At 34.1% G+C, this 14,303-nt stretch overlaps 2 protein-coding genes across 2 annotated transcripts; both read right to left on the bottom strand.

The window, feature by feature from the left end:
* Window positions 1-3,356: 3,356 nt before the first annotated feature.
* Window positions 3,357-3,632, bottom strand: LOC142177032 (monothiol glutaredoxin-S2-like). Its single transcript, XM_075245491.1, has one exon. The coding sequence runs from the start codon at window positions 3,630-3,632 to the stop codon at window positions 3,357-3,359; it is 276 nt and encodes a 91-aa protein (XP_075101592.1).
* A 2,397-nt stretch (window positions 3,633-6,029) lies between these two features.
* LOC107769555 (monothiol glutaredoxin-S6-like) lies at window positions 6,030-6,338 on the bottom strand. Its single transcript, XM_016588783.2, has one exon. It carries the CDS (start codon window positions 6,336-6,338, stop codon window positions 6,030-6,032), a length of 309 nt encoding a protein of 102 aa, XP_016444269.1.
* Window positions 6,339-14,303: the final 7,965 nt, after the last annotated feature.

Genomic DNA, 14,303 nt, shown 5'->3' with positions numbered 1-14,303 from the left:
TGCCCCCCAATCCACACTTCGTAATCTAAGGAAAACACATCTGATAACATGTTGTCACGACCCAAAATCCGTTAAAGGTCGTGATGCCGCCGGACTCCACTGTCAGGCAAGCCAACACTAATTAGTTAATTAAATTCTCATTTTAGTATTTCTGAAAACATAAATTTTCTTCAATTTAACTTGTAACAAACGAACTTTAAGAATAATAATAATGTTTTCCAATTTCAATACTAATATATTCCATAATCATCCTAGAACCCGGTGACACAAGTGCATGAGCATCAACTAGGAAGATAAAATAAAATACAACATCTGTCCAGAATACAAATTAGACAGGAAAATACATATGTAACTCTGAAGGGAACTCTGCTGGCTGCAGATCGTAGATGGAAATGCAGCTCACCTAAGTCTCCGCATTTACCACGCCTCTGCGCCCGCAAGGCTGCTAGACATATATGCACCTGCACAAAAATGTGCAGCAAGTGTAGTATGAGTACGTAAATCAACATGTACCCAGTAAGTATCCCGCCTAACCTCGAAGAAGTAGTGACGAGCGGTCGGCTTCGACACTTACTATGGGCTATAAATAAATTTCCAGTGATATAGTTTAAACATGAGTTATATAAAACGGCTGTAAGGTCGATATTTTGAAGTAAATAAGCAATTCCTTTATAATTAAAAAATCTCCAAAATTTATTTCTCATTATTTAATAATTTATCTCACGCCAAAGAGGCAATATCATTTATTATAAATTCCAAAGCAATCAATTCAATAATGAGCAAATCATGCCGAGGTCGTGCGGCCCGATCCTACATAATATTAAATTGTGCACTGCCGGAGGGTAGAACGGCGCGAACCATAGATGCATCTATTTAATCTGACGAGGCGTTCGGCCCATTCCACAAAAGATAAACACATTCAGACGACCAAATCAAAGATTTATTTAGGTTTGATGTTCAAAGAAATATCAATTCTCATTAACGGTCAAGTGACCCGTCCGAAACCCAAGTAGGTAAAGTTTAACCTTTTGAAATTCCTTTATCAAGTTCCATAAACGTTTAAATTAACAAGTGGGATGCAAGCATCACAAATATAACGTGATTCGGGTCTTAGACTACCCGGACATAAGAAAAATAGTAGCTACGCACGGACTCTCGTCACCTCGTATGTACGTAGCCCCCACAAATAGAAGCACATATTGAATTATTTCACCTATGGGGTAAATTCCCTCTTACAAGGTTAGAAATGAGACTTACCTCGCTCCGAAATTCCGTAACCGGCTCCAAAGCCTCTTTACTCCTCAAATTGATGCATAATGCTCCAAAACTAGTCTAATAAATGTGCAAATCCATAAATATATACTCTAATACTTATTATAATTCAATTTACAACAATTTCAATCTTCGCTCGAAAAGTCGATAAAATCACCCTCGGGCCCACGTGCCCGGATTCCGAAAATTTTCGAAGATAAACATTTCCAATAGAATTACGAACTCAAATATCTAATTTATTCTCAATCCCATGGCCAATTTCGTGGTCAAAATCCAAAAATATCAATTTTTAGGTTTTTCTTCAAAAACACAAATTTCTACTAATTTCCATGAAGTTTCACGCCTAAATTCGTATAGAAACCAAGTATTTAACTCGCAAAAGGTAGGAATCACATACCTTGACATAGATGATGAAGATGGAGCTCCAAAATCGCTCCTAGGTCGGCTCCCATGGAGGAAATGAGATGAAATGAGCCAAACCCATTTTTTCAAACTTATACACTACCCAGGCGACCCTTATTCGCGTTCACAAGCACACCATCGCGTTCGCGATGAACAAAATTCTCAAAAGCCATTTTCAAACTCTTCTCAAACAGCTTCCAGTATAATGGTCATAACGTTTTGTACAAAGCTCCAAATCATAATTAGTTTAACTTTCAGGAAACTAGACATCAAGGGTTATAATGTTCATATGTTGATATTCTCCCAATTCATTATAGATTGCAAGATATAAACTTCTAAAGTCAGCCTTGTGCAGTAGAGATTTTCAAACACTTACCGGACAGTCTGTATTTTAGCCACCATAACGTTTTGTACACAATTCCACATTACAAATGGTTTACCTTTCTGAAAACTAGACATCAAGGGCTACAACTTCTATTTTTAGATCATCTTCAGATTTGTTATAAATTGAGAGATATAAGCTTCCAAAATTAGACGACGGACAACAAAAATTCCTTCTTCGCGAACGCGAGAGCCTCTTCGCGAACGCGAAGAACAATGTCCCAGCAACAAAATCCTTCTTCGCGAACGTGAGAGGCTCCTCACGAATGCGACGAACAACACTAGAACCAGCAACTATCAGCATCAAAACACCCAAACTAGGTCCGAAACCACCCCAAATCACACCCCAGGCCCACGGGACCCCCTCCAATCGTTTCAAATAGTCCCGATACATAACACGAACCTGCTCGAGGCCTCAAATCACATCAAACAATATCAAAATCACGAATCTCACCCCAATTCAAGCTTTATGAACTTCAGAACTTCAAATTTCTACATTCGACGCCGAAACCTATCAAATCAAATTCGATTGACCTCGAATTTTGCACACAAGTCATAATTGACATTACAGACCTACCCCAACTTGCAGAATTAGAATCCGACCCCGATATCAAAAAGTCCACTCCCGGTCAAACTTCTTAAAACCCTTTAAATTTCTAACTTTCACCAAATGACTCTAAAATTACCTGGGACCTCCAAATTAACATCTAGACGCTCTACTAAGATCAGAATCACCATACGGAGCTATCCCCAAACTCAGAATCTCAAATAGACACTGATAACATTGAAATATACTTCAACACAAATTTATGAAATCCTTCCCAAAATGCCAACTTCCACAATAGGCGTTGAAATGCTCCCGGGTGATCCGAAAACCAATCCGGACATAGCCCAAGTCTGAAATCATCATACGAACCTGTTGGAACCTTCAAATCCCAATTCCGAGGTCGTTTACTCAAAAGTCAAAGTTTGGTCAACTCTTCCAACTTAAAGTTTCCAAATTTAGAATTTTCTTTCCAGACCAACTCCGAAATTAAATTCCGACCACACGTACAAGTCATAACACCTGAAGTGAAGCTACTCAAGGCCTCGAACCACAAAATAACGTGCCAAGCTCTAAATGATCGGTCGGGTCATTACAACTTTATTAATACTTCAATAACAAAATCGAAAATGAGAAAAAAAAAAACTCAATAGCTAGATACCTTGCTGCCCAAATATGACATCAAGGTCTAGACATTTTAGCTAGAAAATGAAAAGCACTATTTCTATACCCAAATTGCATTAGCCCTAATGAGTAATTACTTATGTTTTCCCCTAATGTTGAGACTCATGATTTCATTAGAACCACCAACCAATTCATTTCCAATGAACACAACAGGCACACTTATTTGAAACCCTAATTCAACAAATGCCCTCTCCAATTCCTTCCCATTCTTAAGTCTATCAAGCTCATAAATTGTAGGATTTGCTCCAAAATTTTGGATTAACATTTCGATAGTGTGAGACATGCAACAAGTACTTCTGCTAGATATCACAACAAGACTTTGTGCTCCCAACTTCATCACCATATCCATAACGTTTATATCTTTCTTGTGCAGAAAGAAGAATTTGTAAAGGCCACTAGAAAAGAAAAAGATTTGTGTATTGAGTTTCTTGATTTGATATGGTAACCTGAATTGGAGGGAACTATATATATAAGGCTTAAAGTGGCTAGATAGATGTGTTGTTGAAATCAAGAGGGAAAATAGTGTGGTAGCATACTGTGATGCTGATTAGGCATCATGCCCAAACACTAGGAAGTCAGTCACAGGCTTCATCATTAAGCATGGAAATTCACTCATTTCTTGGAAGTCAAAGAAACAAAACACAATTTCTAGAAGTTCTGCAGAAGTAGAGTATATAAGCATGGCTTCAACAGTAGCAGAACTTGTTTTGGTGACAAGGTTGTTCAAAGAGTTGGGAATAGAGATAAAGAGGCCAGTAAGTCTATATTGTGACAACAAGCCAGCTTTACATATAGCAGCAAACCCAGTGTACCATGGGAGGACAAAGCACATCGAAATTGACTGTCACTTCATTAGGGAGAAGATTCAACAAGGACTGGTAAAGACACAATATACCTGCTCTTTGGAGCAACAGGCTGACATATTGACAAAATCATTGTTGAGACCTCAACATGAGTACTTATTTTCCAATCTGGAAGTGCTAAATGTTTTTGAACCTATCAAATTAAGGGGGGGTGTTGAGAAAGGAGTTCCTTGAGGTTTAGTTAGTTAGGCATGCATAATTAGTGAAAGGATTAATTATGTAGGAAGAGGTTAGTTGGTTTGTAGTGTTAGAAGGTAGTTATAACTGTAAACAGCTGTCAAAGTAGAGACATATATGCGTGTACAGTGTAATAGGAAAGTCAGTCAATTCATTTTCAATACAAAACATTTTGCTCAATATTTCTCTCTCTAGAAAGTTCTCTCATTCTCCTTCTTCTCTGCCCAGATTAGGGCTCAGATCGTGTGAGCTTCAAGCTCAAACTTTGACAACATAGTGTGAGAAATTTAAGAAAGAAAAGGACGACTTTAGAGCTCGTGATCTTAAACATGTCATGATATTTATCTTGCCATAAATCATGTCATTAAAGCGTCCTTTTTTAGACGAATTGAAAAGAAAAGTTTGTCTCCACCTAAAATGAGATGGAAGGAGCGGAATGTAACGACTAATTCATGGAAGTTTCATTACATGCGTATTTGAAGAGGATAAATTAGCGCATTGGATGGGATGGATGCAGTGAAGGGGAGTCTTGGTGCAATAATAAAGTTGTCTCTGTATAATCTATAGGTCACGAGTTCTAGTCGCGGAAGTAACTACTAATGCTTGCAATAGGGTAAGTTGTCCACATTATACCCTTAGGATGCAACTCTTCTCCGGATCCTGCGTGAACGCGGAACATTTTATGCACAGAGCTATCCTGATGGAATGGATGCACCGACATTCATTCAGTTGTAATTCATTTAATTTCATGTAGAAGCTAATGTACTTTGAGTTTGCTGCAATACAAAATTTACCAAATAAGCTTCCTATGATTGATTAGGAATGCCAATTACTAAAGACCGCCTAGATAATCCAGCTACTACTTTCGAATTTAGTTGTGTCCTCCTGCTTTTTTTCGCTATGTGTTTCAGTTTTGACAATCTTAAGATCCTTGTGATCTCGTTAATTCGACGTCCACTTTAAATTCTCAACATTTTTCTACAAGTAGTGTAAGTCAAGGTCCGGCCTAACTGTCAAAATTTGTCTCGATAATTGAATCCTGAACTCGCTTTTTTATGGCCTCTAATTTTTCCCTCTCATTCCCATGTGGGATTTTCCTGAGACCTCAACGAACTCCTCTCGAGTTAAACCACCAGCATTATAGGTTATTAACTTAACGGTGCAAGCTTTTAATTTGGTAGTAATTAAAACAAAACGTAATTGAATCCATCTTGGCATGTACACATGTTTGGATATTACTCCAAACAAAGATTCCTCTATCTTTAGAAAATTGACAGCTTTTATAATTAATTAATCTTTTCGATGATCTCATCACCTAAAGAAGTTTAAAGTCATAAATCTAGTCAGTCCCACCAAGAAAAAATAAATGAATATTCACAAGCTCTTTCTTTATGATATTGATATTCATATATTTAAGGATTTGATTAAAACATCCCATACTTGGTGTTATTACTTTCAAGAACACATACGAAATTTTGCAAGAACTTTAGTATATTGATATGAACTAGTAATGTAGAAAGTGATTATTATGGCCAAAAGACACCTTTATTATTACATAAACAACAAAATTGGAGATAAGGAAAGAAAAACCGTCTGCATATTATTAGAAAAGCAAAAAAATAAAAAAAAATACTCAATAGCTAGGTATATTACTGCCCAAAAATGACATAAAGACCTATACTTTTTAGCTAGCAAAAGAATTATTTCTACACCCAAATTGCATTAGCCCTAATGAGCAATTGCTTGAGTTTGCCTCTAATGTTGAGACTCATGATTTCATTAGAACCACCAATCAATTCATTTCCAATAAACACAGCAGGCACACTTGGTTGACACCCTAATTCAACCAATGCCCTCTCCAATTCCTTCCCATTCTGAAATCTATCAAGCTCATAAACTGTAAAATTTGCACCAAAATTACGGATTAACGTTTCGATAGTGTGAGACATGCAACAAGTACTTCTGCTAAAAATCACAACAGGACTTTGTGCTCCCAACTTCATCACCATATCCATAATGTTTAAATATTTGGTGAAATATTTGTATGTGAAGAAATATGTGTAGACAACTAGCTAGAAAATAAAAGGCTTTGTGTATTGAGTTTCTTGATTTGCTATGGTAACTTGAATTGGAGTGAGCTATATATAAGGCTTAAAGTGGTTAGATAGAAAAAGGATGACAATTTTCCCAAAAGGGCAAGTGGGTGAATAATATCCAAGGTATTAATTGTTTTCGATTATTTGTATGATAAATGCAGCTGCATCACATTCTACAATCTTGAAAATGAAAAGAGAATATATGTGATGTAACGTGGATGAAATGAATAAGGTTCCTGTATTCCAACAAGTTACAATATAATGCATGCCCTTTTGAAAACATGCAAAAGGAAAAAGAAAGTTATCAAGCTGGAGTGATCTTTTCCCATATAACTAAAGATATCAGAATTTTAGTTTTGATTTGAGAAAAAATGAAATCTTTTTTTCAGAATATATCCTTATAGAAGTACTATTGAAATCAAGTCCATATTACTATCCGTACCGAAAAGGAGGAGGTACTAATAAATTTGGAGGCTTCTCCTAGTTTGGTTGATACATGACATCTTTGTTCAAATTCTTTTTTTGGAATAAAGTAGATCACTTGATCAAGAAAGGGAATGTGGTACTCTGTCATATTTATCATCACGTGATCTATATATTCTCTTCCCCAAAAAAACTCCCTTACTACCTCGAAAGGTCACATATCATTATAGTGTTCTTATTTTCCCCGCGAAGGTATTGTCCCTTATGTTCCATTTTATGCGAAGGTATTTGAGTGAGCATAGAATTCGAGAAAGAAGAAGGAAGGTTTTAGAAAGGTTTTTTAAACGTATAATGGCATTTATGTCACTATAAAATTATATCATTAAAGGGTCATTTGGTTGTGAAAAAAGATATCCAGGGATTAATTAACAATCCCAGGATTATAATTTTGGGGTTGTTTATCCGACATCCAATGTGAAATATTCTATCTATTTTAATTTAGATGACACGCTTTCTTTATTAGTCCGTTTCAAAAAGAATGACACGTTTCTACAATTGAAAATAATTCAACTTTAAAACCCTTTATTTTACTTATTTTACCCTTAATAAGAAGCTTTTATAACCACACAAATGTCATAGTCCCACAAAGTTTTTATCCCTTAAGATTTTAAGACCACAAGTTTCAAAAGTCTTTTTTTTCCTTAAACTTCGTGACTAGTCAAACTATCTCATCTAAATTGAAACGGAGGGAGTAGTTAATATCATCATTTTGGTATAAAACTTATACCGGTATATATTAAGTAATAATATTCACAACAAAATATGGGATAAATACAATCCCAAATTCTATCCCAAAATTATAATCTTAATCTCGACAAATAACCAAACGACCCTTAAGGGTATAACAGAAAGTTTAAAGTTAAATTATTTTTAAATATAAAAAAAATATTGTTCTTTTTGAGAGACTGAAAATAAAGTGTTATATAAAATAGAATAGTGGGAGTAGAATGTAACGACTAATTCAAGGAATTAGCTGTTAAAACATTTCGAAACGACAGTATAGACATGTCTTTTTCCATTTGATTACGGTGTATTTGACGACGATAAATAAACGCATTGGATGAGATGGATGCAGTCACATTCACCTCATTGTATTTTATATCATTTTGAAGTTAATCCAATTTGAATTTGCTGCAATATGAAAATACTACTCTATCCGGTCCACAATAAGTGATCTTTTTTATCTTTTTTTGTGATCCAAAATAAGTGACTTTTTCATATTTCAAGAATGAATTAATTATTTTTTCCTACATTTCCCTTGGAGTAAATAGTGTTGGAGTATGTGCTGGGAGTATTTATGTGAATTAAAAGTAAAGGTTAAATTTCATTACTAATTAATTAATGTTAAAAGGTGAATTTCTCAATCTGTGTGTAGAGCCGTCAAAATGAGCTTGGCCCGTGAGACCATCCCAACTCAGCCCGCTACTTGGGTAGGCTTGGGCTAAGATTTTTTGAGCCCATTTAAAACTGAAGCTTATAAGCCCGGCCCAAGTTAGCCCGCTGGTCCTTGAGGCTTGACCGAGGTTGGGCTTGGGCCGGCCCGTGGGCCAAAAATTAATTAAATTCAAATTAATTAACTATTAAATATTTAATATTTTAAAAAAGTAAAAACTAAAAAAACTATTAACTATAATCCACATTCCCCAACGCAGTTATGTTGGATAAAATGATAAAGGACTCGAACGCAACTTTGTTGTTACATACCATTCAAAAAGTTAACGCACCATTGGTTACCTTGAATACCTCTGTTCATGAGGTCCCTTCGCAATCGATGGACTCTTATGGTGACCGAGCAGTTGATTCTGGACAGCAACTACTGTCAACATATAACAATCAACAAGCAAATGCAAGTATGACTTCATCCTCTCAAGCATCCACAAATGAAGGAAGTTGTTCTAAGGAGCAACAAGGTGCTACCAATGCTGTCATGATAGGTCGTAAAACATGGGTTGACCAAGCAGAAGAATATGAAGAATGGGAAGAAAACTTTGTAGATAACCAGGAGCTAAGAACTCAAATAATAGCGTCTACACCATGACAAGGTAATACATCATCGGAAATGGTAGTAGCAATTGTTGAGCAGGTTTCGATTCAATCTCTAAGTGTTGAAATCATGACAAACCTGAGTCCTAATGATGCTGCTTTGGTTCCCGCGGGACAGCAACAATCGATCAGTAACAACAGGTTTTGAAGGTGTTACTTTGGCAATACAATCTGTCAAAGGGAGAGAAAAAATTGGGCAGCAACATGCACTAACCACAGCTGGTTCGTCATCTATCCACAACTTTAATGCTGCTGGAACTTCAAGTTCAATGGCTTCAAAATACAATCTGACACCGACCGATATGCTCCATGCACTTGTGTCTCATGATTTAGACAAATTGACAGTATTTAATAACCCGAGGAATGATCAAGGTTGACTAGTTAGGGCTACAATCATATTGACGATTTTGGGATGCATATGGGCCAAGACTTTTATGAAGAAGGAGAAGAGGATGAACTACTAGATGCCACCTTCAACATTATAGCTAGGGAGGGAGATCTTTCACCTAGACATGTGCGAAGTTGGGATGGCAAGTTAACACAAGAGGTTGTCATTAGAAAACCTCCAATGAGAAGTGCAAAATAAAAGGCGGTTGGCCCAACCACCTCCACAAGGTCCAATAGATCAAAAAAAAATGATAAAGTTTGAAGAATATTTGAAGATAGTGGAAGGATAAACCAATGAAATACAAATTGAAGAGTGCACACGGTAGAAGAAAGAGGGGCAAGACACAATTTTTTACCTTGTTTTATTTTATCATTTTTTAAGCATCATTATTTGTAATATCATCACAGAGTATGTTATAAACTCTGTGATGATCATACAGTACTTAGTTATTTTCCAGTTCATATTTTCTTCGTGCTTGATAGTAGATGAGATTTATTATGCCTCAATAGGATTTTTAAGGTAAGGTCTAGCCCAGTATGTGTGTGCTATATTCCTATGCCTTTGGGAAGGTCCAAGCGGCTATGAGAATATATGCCCTCGTGAGACTTTTGCGGGCAGCTATACCATGATCCTCTACATGAGGCTGCCATCTTAATGCAATGGAGGCTCAAAGGAGTGATTATATAGCCAAGACATATATGCAACACTACTGTTACTAGCCCCCTTACTTGTACTTTTCTGTTGTGTTTTCTTTTTACTTTTATTATTAATAAAATAGCTACTAGGCATGCCTAGTAGTATAAAATATATATATATATATATATATATATATATATATATATAGAGAGAGAGAGAGAGAGAGAGAGAGAGAGATTGCTCATTTACCCTTCCATATCAACTAGAATTTAGATTTTTGACATGCATGTAATTTGACAAAATTAGTTTTCTTTTTTCTTAATTAATAACGAATTCAAAAAGTTTTAGGTGGCCAATAATAAAAATAATTTCAAAACAATATTACTTTCAGTGGACAATGATCAGTTTGGATTACTTTAATATATTATTAATATTTAAACTGCTCTTCAGTATAGAAAAAGATCAATTTTAAATACACACAAAAAAATTGACCACTAGCAAATTTCGGGAATTTTAAAATTTTTATAGACTATTATGATGAAATCAGCAAATGATGTTAATCCTAAATTAAAAAAAAAAACTTATTGAAGCAATCTCTGAATTTGAGGAAAATGAAAGAAAAGTATTAAGAAAATATTAATGAAACTTCAAAAAAGAAGAGCTAGAGATATAGAGAATTTGCATTTTGATTACGAGATTACTCGTCAAATATCAAGCTTTTTGTACGCTCTAAACAAACAGAAGTTGTTTATATGATTAATCGACTACGTCACAAAAGAATTTAAGAATTTAAGAATTTAAAGAAATTCTTTTTTCTAAAAAAAAATTGAAGAGCCGACCCGCCCTAGCCCGCGGCCCTCTTAGGGGTGGGTTGGGCTGGCCATTTTAAGGCTCATTCATATGGCGGGCCAGCCTGTCGTAGCCCACCAAATTTATAAGTCCACGAGACTTAGGTTGGGCTGGCCCGTTTTGACAGCTTTATCTGTGTGAAAACAACCAAAACTCACTTATTTTGGACCGAAGGGAGTACCAATTAAGTTTCCTATACTTGATTTGTTATAAATGTTAATTACTACTCCCTCTGGTCCACAATAAGTGAGAAATTTGCCTTATTAATTTGGTCCAAAATAAGTGTCCATTTATATAATCAAGAAAAAAAATATTTTTTTTTCAAAATTACTCTTATGTACGTATCTCTAAAAAGTTTTTTACTCCTCTCAAAATTATCCTTAATTAAGGGTAGTTTAGTTACACTAACTATTTTTGTCTAAAAATTTATATTTCCTTAATGGGTGTGCCCAAGACAAATTAATCACTTATTGAAAATCGGAGGGAGTACTAAATACTGCCTATGATAATCTAGGTACTACTTCCAATTTATTTGTCGGTATGCTTTTTCCCACTATTTGTTTCAGTTTTGACAATCTTAAGCTCCTTTTAAAATCTCAACATTTTTCAATAAGGCGTGTAATATAGTAAAATGAGGCTTAACTATCACGGTATTGTCATTTTGTGATGACCCGATAGGTCATCTTTAAATTTAATAATTATTTATATGTTCTAAAACCTCAAATAGCACCTTTCAGTATTACTCAACTTGCGTGCGCAGTCCGTAAATTTTACGAAAAGTTTTTATGTGAAAAATTAATTAAAATCTGAAATAGAGCTTTAAAACTCAATTAAGTTGACTTCGGTCAACGTTTTGAGCAAATGACCCAGAACAGTGTTTTGACAGTTCCTGTAGGTCCGTATCGTGATTTGAGACTTGGGCGTATGCCCAAAATCGAATTCGGAGGTCCCTAACTCAAATTATCGCCATTTAACGGAAACTAGAAATCTAAAGGCTAAAGATTTTTAAAATTTGACCGTACATATGAATTTATCGATATCGGATTCCGATTGAGATTCCGAGAGCTGGAATAGCTCTGTTATGGAATTTGGGACTTACCTGCAAAATTTGAGATTATTTCGAATTGAATTGACATGTTTCGGCGTGAGTTATAGAATTGAAAATTTCATGAACTCATAAGTCCGAATCGAGGTGCGAATTGTAGTTTCGACATTTTGATGTGATTTGAGACTTCGAGTAGATCTGCGTTATGTTACGGGACTGGCTGGTATATTTGAACGGAGTCCCGAGTGGCTTAGGTGAGTTTTGAGCGAGTTTGGGCATTTTGGGCACTCTGATGATGTTTTGTAACAGTTGAAGTGCAGAGGGCACATTTTGGAGTGCGGATGTGCGGACGCAAACTCCCAAAGTGCGGAGGCAGTGGTAGTTGTGCGGACCGCAGTTGAAATTGTGTGGTCCGCAGAGTTCCTCTCGCGGCCGCAGAAAAGAGATTCTGCAGGTTCGATGGTCCGATTTCGAAAGCTTATATCTTTTAATTTACAAGGAATTTGGAGATGATTCAAAAACGAAAGTTGTACCCCTTTGAGTCTAGTTTCTAGAAAGGTACATTAATCATTTTGATATTTGTAGAGAAAGTTATGGTCAATTTACTAAAACCTAGTAGTGCAGCGCTGCTGAAGTGCGGCCGCGTAATTTGGATTGCGGCTGCAGAACGTGAGATGTGCGGATCAGATGTGGTACCATATAAACAAGGGTTTCATCTCATTTTTTATTTTTGGATTTAGAGAGCTCGGTTTGTAGCGATTTTCGTGGGTTTTTCAAGAAATTCATCCGGGTAAGTGATTCTAACTCGGATTTGGTTAATATACCTAAATATATCATTGTTTTCATCATTCAATTAGTATTTTGAGATGAAAATTTGAGAAAAATTATAGAAACTTCATAAACTATAATTTTAGGATTCGAAGGGCAATCCGATGTCGGAATTCTATATTTTTTATATAATTGAACTCGTATCAGAACGCGTGTTCGGATTTCGTGATTTTTCGCCGGGTTCCGAAATATGGGTCTCACGTTGACTTTTGGATGACTTTTCCGAAATGACTTAAATTAAGTCTCTTTCGAATTGTGAATAATTTCTAAAGCTCAAATTGAATTGTTGGTAAATAATTTGCTAGGTTTGATTGATTTGGAGAATAATTCGAAAGGAAAAGTTGTGGTCGAGTGATATTTTGAAATTGGAGAACAAGGTAAGTGTCGTGGTTAACCTTGACTTGAGAGAATAGAACTCTTGAATTATTTGTTACATGAATTTCATGTGTAACGATGTATAGGCAAGGTAACGAGTGCATATATGTCGTCAAATTGATTGTTTGCATATTTATCTAGAAATCATAAATTATTTTCTTTATCATGAGTTAATTATTATATTAATTATTTCTCTCATATTTCTCGCCAAATATTAAGTCTTGAAATCATGATATAATTGCTACATGCTTATTTAACTTATGTGACTTAATTGCTACTTGACATTTAGTATATTAGATATTAAATTGCCTATTATCTCCTTGATTTCCATAATTAATTGCTACTTGTCATTACTTGTTTCCTAAATAATTTATAAATATTGTATGCTTTGTTGCCTAATAATTTCTTATTGAATGTGGTATTTATTGAAGTATTTTTATTACATTTAAGAGTTGTTAAATTATATTGTTGGAGCAGGTTGCACGCCGCAACGGAGATGAAAATGAATATATTGGGGGATCGGATTGCACGCCGCAACGAATTATATTTTAAGTTTATATTGTTGGAGCTGGTTGCACGCTGCAACGGAATTTAATTGAAGGATTTTATTGGGAGAACGGGTCGCACACCGCAACAGAATGAGAAAAGAAATAATTGGTTGTGACTGCTGAAATAATTTCAATTATTGATATGATTACCTGTCTTACCTCAATTCCTGTTATTATTATTATTATTATTATTATTATTATTATTATTATTATTATTATTATTATTATTATTATTATTATTATTATTATTATTATTATTATTATTATTATTATTATTATTATTATTATTATTATTATTATTATTATTATTATTATTATTATTATTATTATTATTATTATTATTATTATTATTATTATTATTATTATTATTATTATTATTATTATTATTATTATTATTATTATTATTATTATTATTATTATTATTATTATTATTATTATTATTATTATTATTATTATTATTATTATTATTATTATTATTATTATTATTATTATTATTATTATTATTATTATTATTATTATTATTATTATTATTATTATTATTATTATTATTATTATTATTATTATTATTATTATTATTATTATTATTATTATTATTATTATTATTATTATTATTATTATTATTATTATTATTATTATTATTATTATTATTATTATTATTATTATTATTATTATTATTATTATTATTATTA

This window comes from Nicotiana tabacum, chromosome 23 (genome assembly GCF_000715075.1).
Source record: "Nicotiana tabacum cultivar K326 chromosome 23, ASM71507v2, whole genome shotgun sequence".
Lineage (NCBI taxonomy): Eukaryota > Viridiplantae > Streptophyta > Magnoliopsida > Solanales > Solanaceae > Nicotiana > Nicotiana tabacum.
The sequence above is the reverse complement of the archived record's forward strand: the minus strand, read 5'-3'. Positions and strand labels throughout refer to the sequence as shown.